The 20,725-nt window shown below is 45.9% G+C and overlaps 1 protein-coding gene and 1 long non-coding RNA gene across 3 annotated transcripts in view; one reads left to right on the forward strand and one right to left on the reverse strand.

Moving 5' to 3' along the window:
• The window catches only part of GALNT10 (polypeptide N-acetylgalactosaminyltransferase 10), a 99,849-nt gene extending 83,079 nt beyond the window's left edge, over positions 1-16,770 (reverse strand). Inside the window, exon 1 of the mRNA XM_068161809.1 lies at positions 16,473-16,770. Within this exon, the coding sequence (XP_068017910.1) occupies positions 16,473-16,655 (183 nt within the window). The 5' untranslated portion in view covers positions 16,656-16,770. The remainder of the gene's footprint in view (positions 1-16,472) is intronic.
• On the forward strand, positions 1,487-16,460 carry LOC137452969 (uncharacterized). Of its 2 annotated transcripts, none has more exons than XR_010990215.1 (3): positions 1,487-2,054; positions 6,385-6,472; positions 12,910-16,460. It is a non-coding gene; the product is annotated as an uncharacterized lncRNA (long non-coding RNA). The 2 variants fall into 2 exon arrangements; XR_010990216.1 differs by lacking the exon at positions 1,487-2,054 and adding an exon at positions 2,070-2,628.
• Positions 16,771-20,725: the final 3,955 nt, after the last annotated feature.

A 20,725-nucleotide genomic window follows, 5' to 3' on the forward strand; every position in this document is an offset into this window, starting at 1 on the left:
AGTTATGTCAAATACTGTGTCAGATTCACGGGATGCCAGCTGTCTAGTGCTATAAAACTGCCAGCCTTGCTATAGTCAGTGACTGCCAAGTGTTTTGCCCAATGCTGCCCATTCTACCAGCTGGCTTTGGGATGTTGACTGAGGACAAGCTGAAGAAATGGGCATTTTAGGTCCTCTTTTTGAAGTCCAGCGTGCCAGAGAAGTGCATTCAGTCTCATTCCCCACTATGCAGTTGGAAAGGGGAGCAGTCACTGACTCTCCCAAGGTCAGTGAATATGGAACTGGCAAGAACTACATCAGTTCTCTTACTGTGCTATGTGGAGCTTGAATGGAAACCACCATGAAGAGCAAGAATCACTACAGTAGCAATCCATTTCAGACTGGGCACACAGCTATACACTCCAAATGCAAGAGACACACTGTAGCAGTCTGACTGTCCAATGAATAACACAACTGCCTTCCCTACCCTTTCAACTGCAAACAATCTCATGTGCAGCAGTTAGAGGAATCATAGAATCAATAAGGTTGGAAAAGACCTCAAAGATCATCAAGTCCAACCTGTCACCCAAGACCTCATGACCACTAAACCATGGCACCAAGTGCCACATCCAATCCCCTCTTGAAAGGATAAAAGGTCCAGCAGCATTCCTCATGTTCTTTTACTGTTACCTCTCAAAGGCAGCATTGGTAAGAAGCCTCCAACAGCAAACCCACAAACATCTGTAATACTGCAGGACTGACTGAAGTGATAGTACAGGATTACATGACTAATGCAATGTGTGTAGTGTAATGTAATGGGGTGTGACTAAACTAACCCTGCACTAACTCCTGCTGCAAACTGTGCCACATCTCAAACATTCAGTGTTCCAGGAACCCAAGGCAGCATTTGTGGCTACTGCTTGTGGTACAATAAATCCCTCTGGAAAGCAGCTCTGCAGTTCTTTGGCTAAAGAGAGTTGTTTAACACATCCACCATTTTGCTGCAGATCATGGTAATCTCCTACATAGGCCGTAGGAGATGTCCTACATAGGTTGTCCAAGACATTCTCCAGACTAGCAAGGAGGAAACGTTCATAATGTAAGCTGAAGTCAGGTTTGCTCTGAACCACAGAAGACACTTAAAACTTGAGGAGCTTCGAGAAACCAGGAGATATCTTTGCAACTGCTGCCTCTCCCTTCTTGCTTTTTCAAGTGTTAGTATGTCTTAGGGTTAGAGGTTTTGCAGGAGATTCATTTTCACACAGTCTAGCCCCATCAGGTACTAAGCATAATTGCTGAAGTTGACATTAAATTCATAAATCCAGACAGGCAATTAAAATGTTGGATTATATTTCATTAAATTTTAAGAGTGCTCCATAACCAAGCAGCTTTCAGAGTCTCCTCTGCCAAACAGCTGCTACTTTTAAGGAGCTGCTGAGAGTTTTTAGAGGCTTTAGAAGCTTTGTACCCTGTGATTTCAAACAAGATCCAGGTGCACAAACTCATCTCTTTAGTTCTTGACCCTTCTTGCTGACTGCACACAGTGCAGAACCAAGAACAGACTGCACACACACTCAATGGTGATGTGTTACACATTGTTCTCGCAGCCAGAACAGGATCCTAACTGCATAATCCAGCAGCACTGAACACATGCCCAAAATCATTCATGCTAAGCTGACAAGGTTTATAAATAGGATGAAAGAAAGTTTTCTTTGGTATTCTTTTCCACCTCCTGAACAGAGGAGATTGCTGGAGTCGATGAACAAGTCTACATAACAGCGCATCCTAACACTTCACAAAGCAAGAGACACAGCTAGTTTTCCAACAGCCTTCCATCAGAAGAGGAAAGATGAGCACCATGCCTCACTGCTGATCATCCAGAGCCATTGCCTTGCCTTTGCTACTCAGGAAGAGCAGCCTTTCAAAGAGACACTTGTACACATATGTCTGCTAAGATAACCAAGACTGTATCTGCAGACACAGCCAAAACCCCACGTGAACCCATTGCTAACGGGATCCAGCTTCAGCGAAGCCGAAGACGTCCTGTAATTGTGAAGGTGTGACTCACAAATGAGGTAAGCTGGCGCTCCTCTTAAATGTTTAGACCTGTAGCAGCTGTAAAGAATCAGAAAGAGATTAAAAATAATCAAGGTTTCAAAATCAGAACCTTTCACAGCTCTGCCAAATGAAGGAAGGAAGCAAGCAGATCCCAGAAATCTCGTGCCTGGGCCAACAGATTCGAGTACGAAGCAATTACAAAACCTAGAGAGACACCACACACCAGAAGACTGAAAATGCCCCAGATGGAATTTTTAAGGCATGTTCTATAGAGCAACTTTAGAGAAGGAAGATAAATATACTTTCAGACGGTATTACTTCATGGGAAGCAGTCTTCCTTTGGGTGTTTTACTTTCTCCTTGCAGATTACTGTCTGGACCTCCCGCACGCTACAGACACACAAATCAATCCTCGTGAAGCCATTGCTTTTCCCCTAAAGGGCCCAAAGAATTTAATTCTGCTTCTCTAATTATCCCAAGAGTTACTCAAAAGAACTTTACAGGCTAGCAAAAAACTATCAGACCTAAACCAGCTTTAAAAAGCCTTTCAAGTGAGGAGGCAAAAAAGAATCTACACAAAAGGGCAAGGCAGGTAAGTCACAGCTGCAGTGAGTTGAAGACAGTTATTTCATAACTTAATTAACTTTGATTGGAAATGAATTGGCTTCTTGCCTTATTTCTTTGAATATTAATTGTTAAATGTCTACTCAACAAAAAGCAGCAGTCTAATTTTGGTATTAGCCAGGTAATGCTATACAGAAGCCTAACACATTCTTTTTCTAGCTTTCAGGGATTCTCTAATCTCTTGTGACTCCCCTTAATCCAAGCTGTATTGAGCTGCTCTGACAAAATGTCTTCAGAGGGGAAAACAAGCAACTTTCATAAGCAAATACTGGCAAAGTTCAAATATAGACATCAACTGTGATAAAGGGAGCAGGGCATTTTCATTTTGCTCCCACTTATATTGAACACAACATTTTTGGCACAGTCCAACACAACTGACAGGCTATAAAGGATGGGATGAGGCAGGGGACCATCTTTTACAGCATTTAAGTGATGACTACATCTGTGAAGTCAAGGGCTAAATCTACAATGCACTTGGATATTGCAATGCCATGCATCTTGCAGCTCAATTTCCAGCTCTGTGATTCCCACAGAGGGGTCTACATCCCTAAGTGAGGTCTGTAGGGACCTTTAGGATCAAACACAAAACAGATGGGTAACAACTGGCTTTTGACCTCTGATTGCTGCAGGTCTTAGAGCCCTTACATACAAAGTGGCCTCTCTATTGTGTAAGAATCAAACACTCACTCCTCTTTACATGCTCTTGTGCCTGAGTTCTCTCATACAGATCAGGGCTTATTTGTTTGGGGTGTTGGGTTTTGTGTGGTAAAAGCAGGGAGGCAAAGTTAATAGAGTGCTGTAGCTACTGCACTGGAGCTCTTGTGTAGAAGCTGTCAAGGATCTTTGTGATAGGGCAGCATGGCACCATCTTCCTCTCCCCTCCAGGGGATGTATATCACATGTATATCACATGGCTCATGCAGAATTTGGGTCTGAACTCAGTGCTGTTGACAAGAGACAGTCAATGCTAAGAATGGCTGCTGGGAGGCAGGGAGGAGGATGAGATGGCTAGAGCTACTCAGAAGCAAAGCTTGAGCAATGCACCCAAGGGGTTTGTCTAGCAAGAATCCTGGACCCACAGGGATGGGCTGGCTGCTGAGAATCACTCTCTACCTGAGCCTTCAAATACACTTCAGCCTAAATCCACAAAAAGAGTGGGGTGACAAAGGGCTTTCAGTTCACTCTGGCATAAACAAAGCATGCAAATACCCTCACTACATAAACCATGATAGATTCCAAGGGCTAATAGTTTTCTAAAGGAAGAAATTAAGGGAAACATACAGAGAAAGGCACCAGGATGTCTCAGCAATACTTCCACTGGTTTGGAAGACAGAGTGTCAGTTTCACACAGATAACCCTAAAAATAACCATCCTCCCGACCTACTGTAAAACCAATCCATAAACCACTGCATTTCTCAGGTCCTGTCCATTCAGCTTCTGCTACACAGAATCATATTTCTCTCACTTCATCCTGCAGCACTGGCCCCACTAATCACTGACATATGCTCCAACACAGAGCATTTCCTCTGGCATGCTTTAAAAAGAAGCACTGTCACCAGAGCAGTAGAAGCGCTGGCAAATACGGACTGTCAGGTTTTGTTTTCAAGGACTGTAAAAATAGACTTCACTGCATTAGGGCTTGATAACTCACAGCCTCTAGAAAGAATTTTTAGAGGCAACTCTTCAGATGACTTGTTATTGTTTTCAAATACCCAGGGAGAAAATGTGTAGCTTCACATGTCATTTAACATTTTCAGGTTAAGCCAATATTTGAGTTCATTTACACGACTGACAATTCCCAACTAATCCACGGCCAATGCCAGTGCTCTCTGCTCATGGGCATCAACTCACAGCCTCTCATTCCACTCTGAGCAGCCTCTTATTATAAAAATATCAGCACTTGGAAAGCCACAAGGCATCACTTGTTTCCAGAGCTCAGGCCTTTCACCCATGGTAACCAGTATTAGTTTACATTGATAACAGCTTTGGCCAAAACATAAGGAAAAGAAAGGGTCTTGGCACAGACCGAGGTTTGAGGCGCTTTCTTCTTAGCTTGTAATTGCTTTGCCAAGGACTCTCCTTCAGTAATCAGCTGGCCCACGGCCCCATGTGCAGGAAATATACAACTTGGTTGAGGGAAAACCTGTTTTCTTTTATACATAGATATTCTGCAGCAATCAAAAATCAAGGGCAAGGCAAAAAGGACATTTCACACGCTGCAGCTATGACTCTTCCAATCTTTCACATGAATGGGGATTTGCAGGGCACACAACCCACATCTGGAGATCAGAAACAGTCTGGGGTAAAAGGGGGATAGAACCACATTTGCAAAGAGTATCAGCAGCAACAGCAGGAAAATGACAACAACAGTAACTTGTGTGGTCCTCTGGTCCCCTACATATAACCAAATACACTTCTGCCAGCTTCTATGCCAAAATCCCAGGTCTTCCAACACTCTGCAGATGTTTCTAGCATCTTGATTCCATGTCCTCACAATCAGGCAAGTAAAGTAATTTTGAGAAGCCTCAGCTCAGCTACTCAGCTGTGGTGAGACCCCACCTGGAGTACTGCCTCCAGTTCTGGAGCCCCTATTACAAGAGGGATATGGAGGTACTTGAATGTGTCAAGAGAAGGGCCACGAGGATGAGCAGAGGGTTGGAGCACCTCTCCTGTGAGGACAGACTGAAGGAGTTGGGGCTGTTCAGTCTGCAGAAGAGAAGGCTCCAAGGTGACCTAATTGTGGCCTTCCAGGATCTGAAGGGGGCCTACAGGAAGGCTGGGGAGGGACTGCTCAGGATCTCAGGCAGTGATAGGACTAGGGGGAATGGAATGAAGCTGGAGGTGGGGAGATTCAGGCTGGAGGTGAGGAGGAAGTTCTTCACCATGAGAGTGGTGAAGCCCTGGAATGGGTTGTCCAAGGAGGTGGTCGAGGCCCCATCCCTGGAGGTGTTTAAGCCCAGGTTGGATGAGGCTCTGGCCAGCCTGATCTAGTGTGGGGTGTCCCTGCCCATGGCAGGGGGCTTGGAACTAGATGATCCTTGTGGTCCCTTCCAACCCTGAATGATACTATGATACTGTGATGATACTATGATACTTGTGGTCCCTTCCAACCCTGACTGATACTAGGATTCCAAACACTGTAATTGTACTGATATCATTTTGCTGCTGCAAACAAGACCTGTGAACAGAGGCTGGTTTCCTGAAGAGAAATTTTTCTTCAGGATAGATTAGCACCTTGAATCAGCCACAAAAAAAAAACTGGGCAGCATGCAACAGCAAAGCATCAATAGGAGTTTTAGGTATTTCCAACTCAATAAGCTGCAGCTTAAGAATCAAGGGGAAGAGACAGTCCAGAGTGTATTTGGTAGATCAGCAAAAGTAACATACACAGGAGTGGGGGGAAAAAAGCCAACCAAAAGAGAGTTATTCCTTACTACTTGGCTATCACACACTAAACCCTGGCAACAGGCCACCTGGAAGATAAATGAGAAGAGAGAAGGTAATCACAGGGTTCACTTCTTTTTGAGCTCCAGAATAAGCCTGTTACGTAGTGGCTAACATGAACTGACAGTCAGGCTAAATTTAAACGACCTTCTATAATGTTACAGAAAATATCTTACTTGCCTAACTGAAGCCCTCTACAACAGCATTCTGCCTGTATTCATCTAGCTTTGGGGGGTCTGATTTTCTTTCCTGAAGGAATACATCTCACCTTCACTTGCAGGAGCTGAAAGTACAGTCTCTAAACAGAGCCACTTCCAAGGAAGCAGAGTGAAGAGTCTCTAAACAGAAGCACTTCCAAGGAAGCAGAGGTGAGATTAAAGTCAGGCTGAGCAGAAGTGATGGAGTTGCCAACTCCTTTTAAAATAATAATACAAAAAGGAGAAAACAACCAACCAAAAAACTCTTATGGGATGCCAGACCTGGTTGTGTGGTTATTTTTGTATCCTACCCCAGATCAAAGTCACCAAGACTCTTAGCTTTCAAAGGAACATCCTACTTTAAGACATCCTTGAAAACTTCGGTCTAAGCAGTGAGAACACTCCAACTCTGTTTCACCTGTTTTATTTATTAAGCAACAGCTCTTGCTTAACAGTCCCTGTGAAAATTTTCTCTTTGGATTTCATCTGCAGGCTGAGGAATGTTAGGTAAGCTCAAGGAAAAAAAAAAACCAAACCCAAAACAAACCAATACAACCCCACAAAATCTCTTTTCCATCATGGAGAAAAATTGGTTCCTTGCTAGTGTCATGAAGTAGGTAAAAAGTAATTTCCCAAATGAATTTGAACACAAGTAAAGGTAATTTATACAGCCAAGCCTACGTGACCTTCCACGGAGGAAAACCAAGACTGCCTACTAGAGGGTTTAAATGTTAGCTCTTCTGAATAACCATAAGCAAAACACAGAGAAAAGGATGACTTCCCTGGGAAAAGTCACCTTAGCCTGCACAAAACTGCAAGCAATGGATTGCAGGCTTCAGAGATCAAGCAGAGCAGAACTTTTCCTAACAGCTTCATCTTATGAAAACATTTGCTCAGGAGGGCAGAAGCAAAGATGCATGTAGGAGGGACAGCTGACAGTGTTTCCAGATAAGATCCAGTAGAGCCCTGAAACATCACAAGACTTTGACTAACAAAGTCTAAAATGTCATTCTCATCAGATTGTTGGAAAGGGACAGCAGTGAAACAAGAAGGAAGATTTTTATGCATCCAGAAAGTTCTTGTTGGAGTCATACCGACAATTGGGCAAATCCTCTCTTTTTATGACCAAACAGCTCTACAGCAGGAAGTGAGAGTCCACTTACAGGCATCCAAGTTTAAGACAGAAGTTCAAATATCTGTACCTGGGAAAACACCCTTCAACATTTGTTTAAAGTTTAACCCCTTGGCTGCTCATTATTTCAGCAAACAGTAGAATAGAATTAACCAGGCTGGAAAAGACCTTTGGGATCATCAAGTCCAACCTAGCACCCAACAGCAAGTGCTTCATCCAGTCTCTTCTTAAACACCTCTAGTGATGGTGACTCCACCACCTCCCTGAGCAGCACATTCCAATAGCCAATTACTCCTTCTGTGAAGAGCTTCTTCCTAACATCCAACCTAAACCTCCCCTGGAGCAGCTTGAGACTGTGTCCTCTTGTTCTGGTGCTGGTTGCCTGGGAGAAGAGACCAACCCCCACTTGGCTACAACCTCCCTTCAGGGAGTTGTAGACAGCAATAAGGTCTCCTCTGAGCCTCCTCTTCTCCAGTTGCAGCTTCTGTGCATTTAAAATATTCTGAAATGCTTTTTGGGAATTTCACTTCAGCAGCCACCTGGTGAACTGCAACCACCCAGAAAGGTACACCAGGGAAAGGTGTCAGGTCACTGCTACATCAGCTACAGGTAACATACAGGAGAGAAATCAACATTAATGTTGAGGGGAGATACTCTGAGCAGAAATCAAGTTACCTTGCTGCAGAGGCAAGGCTCAAATTAACAGGGAAGAACACCAACATTCACTGCTTTGAAAGACAGTTTTTGGAAGCTGCTTTCTGCTACTTGTGCTAATTGGGAAGAAAAAAGTACTACAGATGAAAAATTAATACACAGCTGAGACTGAAAGACAGACAGCAAATAAACATTAAGAGTGAGCTTCTCCAGCATGCTGGGCAGCACTGTGCAGTCAAGCCTTTGCTGACTCCATCCTCCTCCCCTTCCTTTGCTTTCTATTTCTGGACAAGGAAAGAATCACAATACCCACAGGAGTTACACCAACTCACTTAAAATAGGGCTTCCATTTTAAACCTTTCTTCTGTTTAAACTGCTTATAATTCCAGTTTGAATGAGTAGTACAGAAAAGCAAATGATACAGTAATAGAAACCAAGTTTTACAGGGTGCAAATTTTAAGTCATTACTACTGTTTAGTAATTGCCTCTAAATGTGCTCTTGTTCACTGCAGTTATAAGAACCCCAAGAGCACCCATACTAAGTGAGGAGTTTCATCCCTGACTCACACTGGTGGCACATGTTCATGTGTGCAATACCTAGCAGTCTGTGTTCTCAAGAAAATGACAGGCAGACTATCTAATTCTTGTCAGCTACAGAAGATAAGCCATTAATGGTCAGCAACCTTAGGAAGATAACTTGTCAAGGTGGGAAGGCATGAAGCAGTACCAGAGGGAACTCCATGAGTGGGCCAGCAGAGAGCTCTGCTATAGTAACATCACCAACTTTTCCACTGCAGCAAGATTCTTCCTTGAGTATCAGCAACACTGGAGCACTGCTCATATTCCAACGTAACTGTGGTTAAAAAGCCTTAATTATAGATATATGCTCTAGAGAGCTCCCTTTTAACCCTGGAGCTAAGATTAGAGAAAATAGAGGAACTGCAAAAGGGCAGAGAAAAGAGCTAATTATGGAGAAAGAAAAGCAAACATAAGGACCAAGAACTGGTAGACCTCCCTTCTTTGAAGCTGCAATTTAAAGCTCTAGCAAGTTTATGAACAATAAGGAGGCATGTCAAGTGACCTATTTCTTATCTTTTAGAGGGTGCACAGGAGTTTGGATGTGGAGCTGCCAGCAGGTCTCAGCCACAGTAGAAGTCACTCTTCTACCCAGGCATTTGAAAAGGAGGGCTGCCTGGCAACTTATTGTGCTCCATATCGATTTACTTATCTGTAGCTCTCTCTCCAATCGTTTGCCAGACTCTTTAAATCTAACAAAAGAGGCACGGTGTGACAAGTCAGCCATAATTTGATATCCAGTACTACTTATATTCTTAACAAAGCTGCATAGATAAAGACTCCCTTCCTTCTTAGCTATCCATCATCCAGCCAGGCTAACACAAACTGCAGGAAACACCACCAGAAGTGTCAGTTACACTGATAGAAAAGATACCATTACCACTGAGAGTTCAGCCTTCATGCTGAATAAAGCAGGACCAGTAACACTTCCTACCTCCCTGGCTTGCAGGAAGTCATGAGCAGCATGCCAGATCTGAAGGTAAAAATCACTAGTGGACTCTTAAAGAGACAACAGAGAATTTGAAAGTGGATTCATCACTAACAAGATGAAAGGCAGCCCAAAAGGGGCACACAAAAAGTAAGATTAGAAAGGGGAGGCTATTAGCCATGGATCTGGAAATAAAGCATCTCACTCTTCTACTCCTGAGAGTGACTTGAGCATCAGGATTTGTTCAGGAGGCTGCGAAATCTGGTTAAACAGATTCACACTTCCTGTTAACTGCTAAACATCCCCACAGGCAGCAATCAGTTTTGCAAACAATCTAGGACCTGAAGTCGAGTCAGAATGTCTTTTATAAGTCTCTCTAGAAGCAGAGGAATCCCAGGGCAAGCTGTTGCTAGACGGAATACATGGATGGCCAAACTGCACTTGGACTGACTGAAACCATTCTGTCCAGGGACATGAGCTCAGGTGAAGACCAAATACAATTGTATGCCAGAAAGGCTATTTCTGACTTGATTCCAGAAGAGGAACAGATGAATACAAGGTTAACAAAAAGTAACTGTTCAGCTTTAACCCAAACTACCCCGGTCTGACCAAAGTAACATTTCAATCAACAACTACTTAAATACTCATTAAAGTCTGCTTGCCATCACAGTACATCCCACCAGAATAGCCAGCTCTTAATCCCTTCAGCTGCAGAAAAAATCCTTTCCAGTTTTCTAGTAAAAGTGATCCAGGAAAAAAAATCTACAGATACACTCAGGTCACATGAGAGTACCTACAACTATTAAAAGGTTTCCTATGCACAGTCCCTGAAGCCACCTCTCTCCCCGTATCTAGAGAGTACCATGCATTATCCATGCTACGTCCAGTGAATTTAAAGTGACAGAAGTGACTCGACAGAGTTAACAGGATGGAAAATGTGAGGCTTGAGGGACACTAGAGAGAGACTGTCCTCTGATGCTAAGTATCACAGCAGCTTTGTTTACAGAAGCATTCACACCATCCTGAAGTACCATGAAACTCAGCGCAGTGCACTCCAATTAAGGTGCATTTCACAAAAGCCTGCCAATGGCAGCTCTGCTAAACGTCAACAGGATACCAGGCAGGCAGGTTCAAACAGCAGCTTTCATGCTGGATCAAAACAAAATTCTGCAGCACCTTTTTTTCCCCCTCTTTTTTTCTTTTATTCCCCACCCCCCCTTCTAGTGCTATTTCAAGCACACTGTGGAATACCTCCTACAAACTCCTAATGCATGCCATCACCCCTTCACTTTCCAGAAGGAAAGTGAAGGCGACCTGCCTGTGTCGCCCGGTATTGGGAAAGACTGCAAACGGGAGCAGCAAGCAGGGAGGTTAACTGCACTCTTTTCTCTTTTCCCAGCAATCCCTGTAACTGTATTTAAACAGGGAGCAGAGGATGATACCATGCAACTGAAAGTCAGGTTGATAGGATTTTTCTGCCTAATTTCACCAGAACTCCTCACCGGTGGTGAGAATTTTCCCAGTAATTTCTCAGGTTCGCTGTAGTAAAGGACATGGCAGTTGTCCACCAGGAAGTTTGTAACCACAGATGCCCTTAAATCTTTGTCTCTCATGATTTCATCCATAATCATGCAGGAAAACACAGCTCTGGCGACCACTATATGATTATGGCTTTCACTTAGCGACCTAAAAAGTAGTCCAGATGTCAGGAGACGAAGTTTTCCTGCTGAGATCTTCCTTCCATGAAGAAAGGTAACTACTGCAGCTATTAAAAGCTACACCACAGAGCACCTTTGAACAGCAAAGCAGAACCACTTGTCTGGTAACAGAGGCAGGTGCTCCACGACAGAGATAACCTTCCCTGAAGAACTACAAGTATAACAAACCTTTGATTGACCTCGAATACAGCCCATTTGTTCCCTTCAGCTCTGTGTTGCTGTTACAGGGAAGGTCACCCAGAAGGAACAATGAAACTAATTTAAGACCACTAAAAGCTCCAGTTTCTTCATCTTCTCCAAATTTTACTTTGTACTTCACTGCAGTGAGATAGTTTAGCCCTTTCATGCTCACTTCAGCTCACTTAGCTAATCAGAAGTGTGATCCACACTTACCCAGTACAGGAAAACAGGCTCAGTTCCTAAGTGTGCTGAAGCGATCAACATTAGAGTAGCCCATACTGCAAATCACTCTCTCTCAAAGAGGCTTGTATGGCTCCAGGACTTGCACTCAGTCCACAGATGTCAATTGTTTTGCTTACCAAAACAAGCTTTTCAAAGTTTGCTTTTATATCAGCTGCTGAGTGACTAGCAAATACAACTGCAAACTCCAGTCTCCAAGAGGTCTGCGAGGAGCCAGACCTCGGAGTTCAGCAGCAGCAAGGTCTAGGGCATGGCTAGTGTAATCACCAAAGAAACCTGCCTAGGAAGTATGGTAAGTTGGTTATTTACCTCTGGCAGTTGGTATGTCCCTCTAGCTGTCAGAGAGCAAAGAGGTTTTCCTCTCATTTTTCCCAAGCTCCTCTCCTCCCTCCCCAGCCTTGGCAGCGGAGTCTGCTTAACCACCTTCTTCCTTATTAGCTTTTGTCAACCATAACGTGAAGCTGACAATCCTTGACAGCCTCATAGCTGCCCCTAGGTCAGAATGGCAAAGTCTATCTTCTTCCTCTGCTGAGGAGGACATAAGCAGCAGCAGTCTGGAAGGCAGCACAGTGCAGCTCCCCACTCAGCTCGTCATTAGGGCTACATTTTCAACCATATCAGCTGGAAGCTTGGAGCTTAATTTCACTCAAGCCAAAGTTTACGACCCCAAGTTTTCCAAGAGGACCATTCTCACAAACCATTTTTCAACCACAAGTGTGCAGCCGGCTTCTCACTCACAACGCACCAGCAGGCAGGTGCGTCCCAGTTCAGCAGGCTGGCAGCAGAGGGCACCACACAATCACCGATGTGATTTATACACTTCCATCAGGCCGGCGAGTTAATTTATAGAGCACAAATTACTACTACTACAAGCTACAGGGCGACTCCACAAAGCATGCATCGTATCAGAGAAAAACGCTTGCAGTGAAAGGCAGCTAATGTGCTACAATGCTTTTAGCCAGCAATTCAAAGAATGAAAATGTTCAAGCGCAGCTTCGCCGAGTTCAAATGCCACAGCTCCCTAACAGCAGGTACCATGCCAAGTGCCACCTCCAGCCTGACCACACAGGCAGAGTGCAGCTATCTCTGCAGAGCATTAGAAGGCACATAAATACTTGCATTAGTCCAAGCAGAAATTACAAGCCCCCAGACTAACTCATCTGTGTTTTACGTACCGCAGGACTACACATCAATTAAACATTTTGGCTGAGGATGCTCAGCAGGCTCTGAGGAAGACGGCAGAGACTCAACAGACAAAAGGAAAAGCTGCATTCCCCTTGCCTTTTTCTACCCCCACCCACAGATCATATGTTTTGACTTACTGGATACTTGCTATGTTAAAAAAAGACAAAACTACACAGGAGTCAATCTGCGTTACATGAGCACACTAAGACTCGCATATCGGTGAGCAAAATGGTACAATCATGAAGTCTAAGATGCTTCTGGGCTCATACTCTCACTGTCAGAAGAAACACTTCAGTGCCTTGATACCATCATTCCTATTGAAAGGTGTGACACTAGCCCAACCTGTTACACACACCATGGAAAAAAAAGAATCCCCAGTTCTTATCATCTACAGAGCAACTGTACATGCACACTGATAAAGGACACTCCTGAGCATGCAGCTGTAGGGAAGAGTAACTCAGTGCATCAGCTTTTCTAAAGACATCTGCAGCATGACCTTGAGGCCAAGACCTTGATGGCTTAAGGCCATCACCTCTCCACAGAACCTGAAGCACCCAACAGAGCTGCAGAAGAACAAGCCCAAAGGCAGGAGGAAAGACCAGAGACCCAATCCACCTTATTAAAGCTATACATTATTTTCAGCCACCCTAATGTTTCCCCTAAACATGTAAATACCGAAGCAATTAGCTGCCTAGACACTTCTGCAGGAGCCATTTAGCATAATCTTTCCTAGAATATATTTACATAGCTCCTGATTGCTTAATTTTCTGACATGTTTGTTTCAGGCAGTGGAAAGATTAAATAAGGCAAAATTGCCTACGCTGCCTACATTTGGAAGGTAAAATGCAGCAAAAGCCTGACAACAAAAACTTCTAGCAGGTTTTAAACTTCCAATATTCAACACCACAATTCTGTGCCCTAGGAACTGCTTTATAGCTTTAAATCAGCTGTTTCTTAAAACCTTCTCCTTGCTCTTGCTGTTACTCTGCCAGACAGAACTACTGCCTGAAAGAGCAGACACCATTTAAAGAGGGAAAAAAAAATGAACCTGGACAGAGATTTCATTGAAAAGCTCAATTCTGCATCACATCCAAAATGTCCTCAATTCAAAGGCTAGCCTGCAAAACAGACAAATTAAAGGCAGATACAGAAGACAATCTTTTCTACCTGCTATGAATATAATTTTTTACAATGTAGCCTCCTACCATCTAGAGTTTCAGCATTAAGAAGCCAGCTCTTCTGAACAGCTTCATGAATGAGCAAACAGCACGCTCCTTTACAAGCTGGAAGTTGATTAGTAAGTACAAAACCCATGAATGCTTGTCAGGACCAAGGAATAGAGGCTGGAACCATTGAATCTGGGGATGCTCAAAAAAAAAACCCCTCTCTGCAGTCAGCTGTAAGAAGAACCACCCAGAGAAACAAAAAAAACCCACCCCAACACAAACACCCAAACCACCCCCATTTGGTTTGTCTTTATTCTGCTTCATCTGAAACCATTTTTAACAAGAGAAGACAGTTGTCCTTTAGGGTACATTTTCCCTTGCTCAATGTACAGAAGCTATCATTTCAGAGCCTGATCCTTAAACAAAAAAACCCCAGACATTTAACACATGTATATCTTCACTCACATACCCACTGCAGCCCATAATTCCCTGATAATTAGACTGGAAGATGAAGCCTTCAGCCTAAACCCCAGTAACGCTGATTTACACAAATGCAGAGAGGTTTTGTTGCAAATTCTCCTGTAAGCTGCACAAGCCTTTCCTGCCCAGCTCAACACATCCTCACAACAAAAGCAGATCTCAATTTACTGACAGCTGCCATACTTTAAACAGTCATAAAGAAAAACAGAGTCAACATTCTGTACAGCACAGGCAATACAGCAGATCTAAACATCCAGAACACTGTACATACACAGAAATCAGCAGTGATGTAGTACAATGTAGGCACTGCCTGGCTTATACCTTACCCCAAACCCACAGTGGCATTGCCCTTTTTTTTTTGTCCCTTAGAGATTTAATCAAGAATTAACAGCTACTTCCAACGTGGAACTTTGAAGTCTCCTAAGAATCATTACCAACTTTCCCTTCATAACCTCTGGAAGACACGCAATTTTACAAGGGTCTTCATTTCACCATGTGAAGCAATGGACCACAAGGCTTGATTTTTATCAGTGATGCAAAATAACATGCCCTGCATCCAGCAGAAATACAAGCACAGGTCAGTAGCATCAGGAACTCCAGGCACATAATGATCATTCTGCATGTCAGAGGGATTTCTGTGAAAGACTGAGTATCAGCTACAAATTCATGATCCATGGCAGGTGCCTTTCTCTACCTGCATGGGACATCACAAGGATATGCTCATGGTTATACCTAGACTTGCACTAAATGCTTGAATTGGAAAGATGTTTCTGGGAAGGAAGAGCTTGGTCCCAGTTTGACTACACCTCTTTCTGAAAGCCTTCTCTCCCTCAGAGCAGAAATTGCCACAGTAGGTCTCCCCAGCCGTTACAGTGCAGTCGTAGCGGCAAGTCTCCAAGGAGGGAAAGATTTAGACAACGAAGAGTTTTAAGTGGTTTTGAACAAGCAGAGCCTTGTAGAGTGGCAGCTGAGCAGATAGTTACACACAGACATCTCAAGCTTTCAAGTCCCAATCATTCTTAATGGTACAAAGCCAAATCCAGAAGGGGATAAAGCAATTACATAGCCAAAAGTAAATGCAGCTAAACTGAGCTTTCAAACGTCTAATTTGGGTGATCTAGTCTTCCTGTCTCACACAGTAAGCAGAACGGCTTGTCTGTTAAACTTACTACTACACCAGTGGGACAAAGAAGGGATGCAGTCATGTACTGCAATATCATCAGGCCACGTCTGCATCAGGCATCCACAGCCCCTCTCAGGGAGGGTTATCTGCTCCTTGTTTCCCAAAGGAGGATCAATACACAGACTAATCTTCAAGCTCTGCCTGGTACTTTCTGCTAGCCCATGCCTTAAGCTCTGCGGGGAGCCAGAGATAACGGGTGACGTTCACCCCCTGTATCCTTCCAAGGTAGGAAATGAGAATCGGCACAGAGGGGGCACGCATGGGAGACAGAATTACTGTCCTTTTCTGTGCAAGGATGGGACAAGCTCCTCTTCCTTATTCCCTGGAGCAAATACCTCGCTTTATTCCGTTACCAGCCAAAAAAGGCAAGCAGATCCTCCGGTCCTCCCATCTCTGAATTAGCGAGAAAGTACTGGCGTTATCCCCCAGCCGAGACACGGGCTACAGAAAAGCGACTCCTTCCTTAGGGGTACAGCAGCCCACCCCTGCACTCCTCTCCCTCCTCTGAGAGGGGCGAATGCTGCTTCTCTCCCCGCCTCAGTCTTTGCCGAGGTCCTCTTGTGACAAGGGAACCACAACCTCCCCCCCGCTCCCAGCTCACGCGAAGGGAGCTGTTCCCACGGGGGCCAGCTCCCGCCCCGCAGCTCCCACCTCCCCACCCCATGCACACGGGGGGCCGCTCAGCACACATACCCCATGCTCTCACCCCGCCGCCCCGCCGCCACTCACCGGCGCTTCGCCGGCCGCTGCCCCCGGTGGCCCCGCGGCGGCGGCCCCCTCCCCGCCAGCCGCCCCACCGCCCTCCAGCTGCCGCTCTCGGTAAAGGGACCAGAGCCCCACGTTGGGCAAGAAGACGAGGGCGGCCAGCGCCAGCCCCACCGCCTGTAGCAGCCGCTTCTGCTTCCGCCGCATCGGAGCCGCCGGCGGGGAAGAGGAGGAGAACGGAGAACGAGGAGGGAGCGCGGCCCGGCCGCCCCCGCCGCCGCCCTTAGGGAGCCCAACTTTCCCCCGCGCGCCCGGCGGCAGCGGCGGGCGGCAACTCCGGCACTTCCGCTCCGCGCGCGGGGGAGGCGTGGCCCCGGCTGCCCCGCCCCCCGCCGCCGAGGGTGGCTCCGCCCCGCTCCTCGCGCTCCTCCGTTGCGCCCCGCGCCCCTGCGCTCCCCGGTCATGACGCTCCCCTAATGACTGACCAGGAGCGGCTCCCCAGGGATGCCCCGGCGCCGGCACGGATGGGCGCGGCGGGAGCGGGTGGGGGAGGGCTCCCAACCGGCCTTCTGTGGGAAAAACCGCGGCGGTTAATTGCTCCAGAGAGGCTCCGCAATTAGCAGCCCGCCGGCGTTAACCGCGGCCATTAAGCGACGGCCCTTGCAGCAGAGGCTGGCCGGGCGCTGTGTGGTGAGCGGGTGCTCGGCAGCGCTCGCCCTGAGTAAATGCAAGCGGTTTGCCAGGCGTGGAACACGTTGGGGTGTGGGGAGCGACGGGTCAGCACCAGCGAGGAACGGCGAGAAGGGATCGACCCCCGGGGCTCAGTGGGACGGGTAGAACAGCCTGTGGGGCTGCAGGTGTGCCCCAAAGGGTTGCAGGTTCTCTTCAAGGAGTGCAGATGCTCCTCAAAAGGCTAGAGGTGCTCCCTAAGGGTTGCAGGTGCTCCTTACGGGTTGCAGTTTCCCTCCAAGGTGTACAGATGGCTGCTCAAAGAGCTACAGGTGCTCCCCAGGGGGTACACGTCCCCCAGGGGCTGCATTTTGCCCCACGGACAATTTGGGGACAAGGCTGCTGTTGACAGTGTTTCATGGACAGAAATGAAATCAGCCATCACCCAGCGTTACCAGTAGGCAGGATTGCTCCTAATCAATTCCCTGGTGATTGCAGAATCATTTAAGTTGAAAAACACCTTTTAAGATCATCGAATCCAGCCATAAGTGGCTCCCATTAAACAGGAATGCTGTTTATTTGGGTACAAATTAAGTAGCTTCTACTATAGCATAAACCAGATAATCTATATGTACAGGACGTGTTGGGTTTTTGGTTTTTGTTTGGTTTTTTTTAAGAAGAAAACAGCTTTTCCAAGAATGAAGAGTGGATTCATTTCATAAATGAAGAGCAAATAACCCTCGTGATGAGGGAGATGCCCTGCCAGCAGAGCAGCCGTGCAGCTTGGCTAATGTCAACAGCAAAGCTGTGACATGCAGTGCCCTGCTGTGGGGACTACTAAAATAAATATTAGGTCTCTTCCATTGTAAACTCCCTCGGGGACAATTTTTATTTCCTAGAAGAACATCAACAACAACAACAGAAAGTCTCTGCAAACCATTACATGCCTCGGCATTTGCAGTTCTTGCCACCCACACCAGCAAGTGCTGTTGAACTTAACTAAACTTCCATCAGCCACTAGATGGCGTCTTCCAGCAGATTTCGGCGCCTGCTGGGAGAGCCGAATCCTCGAGGAAAGAATTTAATTTAGGGAGCAGGTTACAGTCCCTAAGTCTAACTACATATTAAGGCAGCTTGTACTTTCGTTTTAATTATCGATGAGAATTTGTTGCCAGCCGATTTCTTTGCTAGAAATGTTCGTGCTTCCAGTGTTCCTCCACGGGCAGAGAAGACGCTGGCCTGTGAAATCCCTCTGCTCCTGCCTTCACAGCAAAATGTATTCCCTTTATCATCACTGAATCACCTCCAGCAGCTCCGAGACTTTGGCCGCTGTTGAATAATGCATAGCCAGTAAAATTGTACAACAATAAAGCGACATACACATTACCTGATACAGTGAGAATCTAGGCTGGAAAGCCACAATACCTCTGATTTAATACTGCAGAGCCAGTGTGCTGCCATATGGACCCTTAGAATAACATCCACATCCCCTTGCCTCTGCGAGAGCTCTCCGACAAGCGGCTGTGAAATAGCGGGCGGTTTTGTAGGTATGCACAGAGGATTACAGCCTGCCCTTGGCAGAACATCCTCATTTATATAAAGAAATGACAGCCACGAAGTTTGAGAGTTAATTAAAACAAAGCTACTAGCTGGCTTGACATATGCTTAAATTTAGGATCGTGAGCCTGCTTGCTAAATTAAATGTTTGCCTCGTAAATTGACTTCAGCAGAATTGCACGACTTTTAGCTGGGAGCAGAGTATGATGGGTGCTGCAGGTAGATCAGCGTTTTGTACCTGACAGCATCCTGATTGAGCAAACCCTCTGAAGAACCTCGCAGGAATTGGAGCCTGGCTGCTCCTCAGCGATCACGCTGGAAATGGATGCTCCAGATCTTTCCTTCTCGCTTTAAGACAGAGTGACTTCTGTCTGGGTTAGCAAATAAAATCATTTATACCACATGCAAATGCCTCAGTCCCAAAGAAACAGATGTGTTTCTTCTATCAAAGGTCCAGCTTTCTTCTCTCTTCTCTTTCTCCTGAAGTGTTTTGGTGGAGACAGAGCTCTGATTCTGGCCTTGGGGATTAATTTGGTACACGCAAAATAAACAGGGATTTATGTTTCTGAGAAAGAAGAAAGCCTGTGGCTGTTAAGGCTCTAACTGGAAAGGGAAATGCTGTACCTTCCCCAGGCATCTTTTCAAAACAAATATAGGATAAATTAATAGCGGCTCAATCCCCGTTTGAAAGCTCTCTTTGCTAGCGAGCTGGCTTGCCAGGTTGCAGCTCGTGTGTTGAGATGCTGCAGGGCAGAGCGCAGCAAAAATGGGTAGCAGCATCGTGAAGCCTTTGATGAAGGATGTGGAGCAGGGGTGACCTAAGGAACTTGGTCAGGGGATGCTAGCAAAGGGCAAGAGTGCATTGCAAAGTGCTAATGGGAATGTGACAGCAGTTCCCCGGGATGAAGTCCACAGATGGCATGACAGCATGGAAACAAGATGGCAAAGACATAGGCAATTGGTGCTCTCTTGCCTTCTGGTCTCCTCTGGCTGCAGCTCCTCAGGGCAAAGACTGACTTGCGTGACAGGATGGATTCTGACTTTGGGACTCCTGCAGGGATAGACAATGAAAAGTACTTGGTCCTTTCCATCCCTGCAAGAGAGTTGAATGAAGAGGGGCCTGGAACACAAGCCCTATGAGGAGAGGCTGAGGGAGCTGGGGTTGCTTAGCCTGGAGAAGAGGCTCAGGGGAGACCTTATTGCTGTCTACAACTACCTGAAGGGAGGTTGTACCCAGGTGGGGGTCGGTCTGTTCTCCCAGGCAACCACCAACAGAACGAGGGGACACAGTCTCAAGTTGTGCCAGGGGAGGTTCAGGCTGGATATTAGGAAGAAGTTCTTCACAGAGAGAGTGATTGGCTGTTGGAATGGGCTGCCCAGGGAGGTGGTGGAGTCGCTGTCCTTGGAGATCTTCAAGAAAAGACTGGATGGTCTAGTTGATTGGATAGGGCTGGGTGATAGGTTGGACTGGATGATCTTAAAGTTCTCTTCCAACCTGGTTGATTCTATGATTCTATGATTCTATGATTATGGAATCCCCCGCTCTAAGTTGGGAGTGGGGCAAGACCTGGCTTTCCATGTGCCCTGCTGCTGTGCCAGCTTAATAGCATGGATTAGAGGGAGAAAATACTGATGGAGGGACGGCATAACTGCCTCTAGTAGGAAGGGAGAGATGAGGAGCAAGATACCACCTAGGAGCCTGTTAAGTTTTCCTCTGAGGTTCACAGGTGCTGCAGATAAATGCTACCACTATGGGGGATGGAGTGGGAAACCTTGGTCCAGGTCGCCATGTTCCTGCTCTGCCCTGTATCCTATGGTTGCACCCACGGGGAAAGTCTGCCTCTCCACTTGTCCTTTGGGTAGGTTTTTGACTAGATGTTTTCATGCTGGTGATGCTTTCTCTGTTCTGAAAAATCTCATTTTTAACCAGGAGGAGAAAAGAAAAAAGAACTTTTAAAAATGGATGAAGCTCAGTCATGGCTCTGTCACAACAGGAGGGTTTTGGTGTTGTTCTTTTTTTCCATGGCATTTCTTTATACTTCAGTGTTTAT

Source organism: Melanerpes formicivorus, unplaced genomic scaffold (genome assembly GCF_026170545.1).
Source record: "Melanerpes formicivorus ecotype bairdi unplaced genomic scaffold, bMelFor1.0.p_v2 SCAF_2, whole genome shotgun sequence".
Taxonomy (NCBI): domain Eukaryota; kingdom Metazoa; phylum Chordata; class Aves; order Piciformes; family Picidae; genus Melanerpes; species Melanerpes formicivorus.